Here is a 4,973-nt window from a genome sequence, read left to right as displayed (position 1 = left end):
GAATATTCCTAAATTTAAATAAATAAAAAATTTAAGATTAGCTGTGTTATTCCCAACGCATATCCCTCATACGCAGGTGAGATCTTGGTGATATGGCATCAATGTCATCATTAACTTATTTTCTCTTCTTTTGTTTAATCCTGGCATTTTCTACTTCAATCGAGTATTTTTATTGTTTTCTTGGTGCTGTGCTGTCAGTGTGTTTATCGAGTGTTTTTTTCTTCAAGTGGTTTATTATAGATATAGACGTAACCACAACCAAACTTTTCTGGAATGATCTCCTGTTGCGAGGTTACTTCGTTTACATTAAATTATCTTTAATGGGCATGCTCAGTAACATTGATATAATTTAAATTTATTAATTACTATAAAAGTCAATATTGTTCTATAAATTATTTTAGCTTGTCACTTAGGGTTTGAAACTTCTTAAATATTTCTAATATTGCCAGAATATCTCGATATTTAAGGTCATGACAAAGAAAACATTTTTTTCATGACAATGTGCACCATGGGGTTGCCTATTATTTCGCATCACTACTAAAAAGGTCTATTGTGGTGTCTAGTGAAAAAATTTATGTGACATGCAAATTTCATATCCAATGACAGGATTCACTTTCTCCATTTGTAATGGTCAAGTAGGCAAGGTTCAGAGGGTTCTTCAGTATTTTTGTTCATGAAGTGAAGTGTGAGTGGTTACCAAAAATGTACTACTGAACCTATATTTGATATCCACGAGTTGGATAATTTGCTGCCCCCATACAGTGAATATAGGAAAAACAAAAGTTGTTCAGAATATATTAGTTGTAATTATTATTTCTTTCCTTTGTAAAATAGTTATCGGTCTTGCAATAGTCATTTCAGATATGTCAGTAGTTTTTATTTACTTTTCCAAGCCAACACCAAATGTATTCATTCCGAGATGGGTACCATATTTCATCTGAGCATAAAAAATATCAAACCGGTCATTTAAAAGTTTCACAATTTTACTGGTTTCCTTTTATTTCATGTTATTTACAAAACCTCCCAAACTATATAAATCCACCGCTTTTGCAGAAGTTTGAGGAAAGTTGTGCCAGCTGATTAAACTGTTTCTTGTTTGATTGCTTCTATTAACATTCAAATCATATTTATTTTGTAAGTAATTTTTTAAATTCAACTTTTGCAGTCTGTACAAAATCCTTCAAGTAACAACTTTATTCATAACTAACATTCACTTATGACCGAAAAATAAACATTTCCAATACCTCATACCACTTGTAATAGAAACTATAGCATATTCAGTATGATGTAATTTAGTTTATTACATCTATTAAAATATATTTGGTCATAGGTGCATCGTTGTTGTAAAAAATCAGTTGTTTCTACTCCAAACACAAACCTCTACAGTTACCACCAAACACTTTATATGATCCAAGCAGCCGCTACTCCTTTTGGTCAACTTATTGAAAATATAGATTACATCAACATTTTCATGACAAGCAACATAAATTTTCAAAATCACTGAGCATCACAGATTTATGCTTCATAAGACGGACATCTCTCAATATGATGGGTCTGATTTTAAGATTAATGCCCATTTTCTCAACATACTTAAAGCAGGCAAAGGGTAACAACTTTTTTCCTCAAAGCAAAGAAGTTTTAGATCCAAAGTCTTCCAAGGCCCTAGATAAATAATTTCCCTTTGTATTAAGTATTTTCTTAATCTGACCTGGGGTGAAATGATTACTCAATGCAATATCGATACTTAATACTTTTAAATCGGACAATAATTTATCTTTTTTCAGTTTTTTATTTTTTAATTTCAAATCCTCCACTTCTTTTTCTAATGACAGAATTTTCATTTTCATATTTGCCATTTCCTTGATTACCTCACTCCTAAAATATTACAATTCATTATGTTATTTGATAAATGGATAGGATAATTATTATATTAGTATCAGATATTTTCTGCAATGTGTACAGATTTGATCCGGAACACATTCTTTAAGTTTTGATGTCTTATACAATTCTGATGATTATTTTTTTATATACAGGGTGTCTTGCATCTACAGAAACAAAGTGCCATAGTTGACACAGACATATGAAGACTTGATTTGATTCGGATATTCGAATCGTCCAATCCCAAATCATCAAATTATCAGAAATATTGAATGAAACCATCAAGAAACTGGTTTAAAATTAACAGAAGTAATGCCGGATGTCTTCATCAAGCTCGAATACCTATTTTGAAAAAAACAAATACTGGGAATGATGGAAGAGAATCCAGCAACCAGTGTCAGATTAATATAGAAGCTGACTAGCAGGGGACACAATGTTCCAGTTCACTGGCCACCACATTCACCTAACTTCAATCCCTGTGATATTTTTATTTGAGAGAGGCCTTAAAAAGAAGAATATTGTTAATGAAAGACAAGAGTGGAACAGAATTGAATATGCTGTTCACAATTTGCAGAATGAAGGATTCTTGAGAAGTGCATTTTAAATTTTTACGTAGAATTAATTTTAAGTATTACAAAAAACAACTGCAATATTGAACAGTTCTTATGAGAGGACAGTACACTACAAGTTTTTTGTTTGTTATCGAATAAATTACTTTCAAAATGATGTAATTATTTCAAGATTGAATTGATAATGCATTATAATCTTATTAAACAAATTATTTAAACTGAAACTATTGCAAATACAAATATTTTACAAGAGAGAAAAATGTTTCACAAATCCTTCACCTTTAAGGTAAAAAAAATAAAAGCTATAGCACGACTCCCGACAAAATTATAAGGAGAGGTATTTTCCAAAAGTTCTGTTAATCCAACTACTTTACTTACTGTCATAAAGTTACATCTATATGAAAATATTACTGTACAAAATTTCAATAAAATCTTACAAGGCATCTGTTTTTTGAAAAAAAAAATATTTTCTTGTCTACTTTGAATACCTCTAGCGGCTAAATGAAGCAACTTAGGATAGAGATAAATTTAGTTAAATCTGCTCATTTTGATCCCAGGAAACTTTGGGACTCCATGTAAATGGAATATTGAAACACTCTGTATAAAGATAAGTAATCATCGAAATTACCTATATAGGCCGATCAAAATAACTCATTTAGAGGGAAAAAAAAGAAAATTGTTACCTGGACTTTTATAAGTGGAAATGGTAAAGGGGCTTACGATAAACAAAAAAAAAAATAAATGCGTGAGCAGGGGCGGCGGAGGGTTGATTTGGGAGGTTGAAAAGTTATGAAAAATTCCACCAGAAATCCCATTGATACAATTCCACCAGAAATCCCATTGATACAATTTTTCATAACTTTTCAACCCCCCAAATCAACCCTCCACCGCCCCTGCTCACGCATTTATTTTTTTTAGGTTTATTATAAGCCCTTTTACCATTTCCACTTATAAAACTCCAGGTAACAATTTTTTTTCTCCAAGTTAGTTGGACTAATATGACTCACTAACAGTTGACCGATTGTGTTCTAGATTAAATCTGAGCACTCTGTATATCTAATATTACATACGTTTCTTTTGAAAAATTGTTGGTAACGGATTCCTCCACTGCTTGATGTCCTATCTGGCCTAACCTGGGGTTGTCATTTGAGTTCGACAAAATTTCTGCAACAATAGGCCGATTTCTCAAATTGTTTTCGGCTTGCATCTTTTCAGATTCAGACAGTTTGCTAGGATAATTATTATTTGAAGAACTTCTCGGCAAAATAGCAGTAGCAGTTGTTTTAGGGAGGAATAAAGTTGGGATGGCATCACTTCGTAAATTTCTAAATCTTTTTGGGGGAGTTTCATTCAGTAACCTGTATTTCAGGCTGGTGAAAAAACATTTACTTTCGAAATGTTTTGAGCAAATAGCAGCTGAAATTATTTTCTTATGTAAAAGTTGGCAAATTATTACAAAATTTACTTACCATGTTTTAGATTGATGTTATCTTCTGCTCTGCAACAAGCTCGAACCCATTCTCTTGAGAGATCTTTATTTTTAGGGAATCTATAAAACTTTATTTCGGCATTTCCTTTATTCATTCTATTATGGTTATTACAACCATAAATGGCGCAATTTGGCATAGTATAAATAAATATACAACTTATCTATTTTACAAAAAATCTAATTATTCAACAAGTCAACAACACAGGCACAGAACTCACAGACACAGCACAGAAGAAGTGGAAGTACTGGAAGTGGATAGTGGAGAATTATATGTTTTGTGGTGGAGAAGGAGAAGGAGAAAAGAAACATTTTGGAAACACAAAAACGACAGAAACCTCAGCCCATAGACTTTGAAACTAATGGACCGTCCACATCCACCTTAATACTTTTCTAATATAACCTCTGTGACCACTGCTTTTTTACCAAACGAAAAATCCCGCAAAACCTCGACAGACTGACACTATACCAGGAACCCATCTCCTTGAATCGACAAACACGATACCTGGGCGTGACGATGGACCAGCGTCTGACGTGGAAACCGCACATCGTGGAGACGGTGGCGCGAGCGAAGACCACCAGGGCTAGGCTCTATCCCTTACTCAAGGATGGAAACACCCTTAGTTTAAGGAATCAGCGATCAAGGCGAAGCAAGAAGAGCGCCAGAAGAAAGGGCCCTAGCCGGCGGGGCCCAACCAGGACAAAAGGAGGTCCCACAAAGCGCCTACACCGGCCGCATTTGCGCTCGGGGTAGACGACGGATGGGGCCCACCTACGAAGGCTGTCCAGGCCTACACGAGATGAGGCAGGATAAAGAGGGATAATCCCCTTTAATCCCAAATTATTGAGGCCAATTTCTAGCCATGGAATCCCCCCGCAACACCTGACGAACTAAGACTGACAATACGCAGACTTAAAAACAGAAAAGCCCCCGGACCCGACAATATACATAACACGACACTTAAACGACTACCACACAAGGGCCTCATGGCCCTACTAAACATAACAAACGCGACACTCAGACTAAGACACTTCCCTAC

At 34.5% G+C, this 4,973-nt stretch overlaps 1 protein-coding gene across 1 annotated transcript; it reads right to left on the bottom strand.

Moving 5' to 3' along the window:
• Positions 1 to 494: 494 nt before the first annotated feature.
• Positions 495 to 4,199, bottom strand: LOC108903916 (THAP domain-containing protein 2-like). The gene is made up of 4 exons (XM_018706263.1): positions 4,155 to 4,199; positions 3,917 to 4,097; positions 3,518 to 3,863; positions 495 to 1,875 (listed from the first exon to the last, which is right to left on the bottom strand). The coding sequence occupies exons 2-4, from the start codon at positions 4,071 to 4,073 to the stop codon at positions 1,623 to 1,625; spliced, it is 756 nt and encodes a 251-aa protein (XP_018561779.1). The 5' UTR covers positions 4,074 to 4,097; positions 4,155 to 4,199; the 3' UTR covers positions 495 to 1,622.
• Between the last annotated feature and the right edge of the window lie 774 nt (positions 4,200 to 4,973).

This window comes from Anoplophora glabripennis, unplaced genomic scaffold, assembly GCF_000390285.2.
Source record: "Anoplophora glabripennis isolate ALB-LARVAE unplaced genomic scaffold, Agla_2.0 scaffold123, whole genome shotgun sequence".
In the NCBI taxonomy this organism is placed as follows: domain Eukaryota; kingdom Metazoa; phylum Arthropoda; class Insecta; order Coleoptera; family Cerambycidae; genus Anoplophora; species Anoplophora glabripennis.
Note: the sequence above shows the minus strand (reverse complement) of the source record. Positions and strands in the feature narration are given on the sequence as shown.

Bases quoted from the DNA above. Each gene is read 5' to 3' on its own strand.
- LOC108903916 (XM_018706263.1), bottom strand. From the start codon at position 4,073: ATGCCAAATTGCGCCATTTATGGTTGTAATAACCATAATAGAATGAAT. The intron at 3,864-3,916 runs GTAAGTAAATTT...AAATAATTTCAG, and splicing joins TAACATCAATCTAAAACATG to CTGCTATTTGCTCAAAACAT. The intron at 1,876-3,517 runs GTATGTAATATT...GTAATATTTTAG, and splicing joins AACAATTTTTCAAAAGAAAC to GAGTGAGGTAATCAAGGAAA.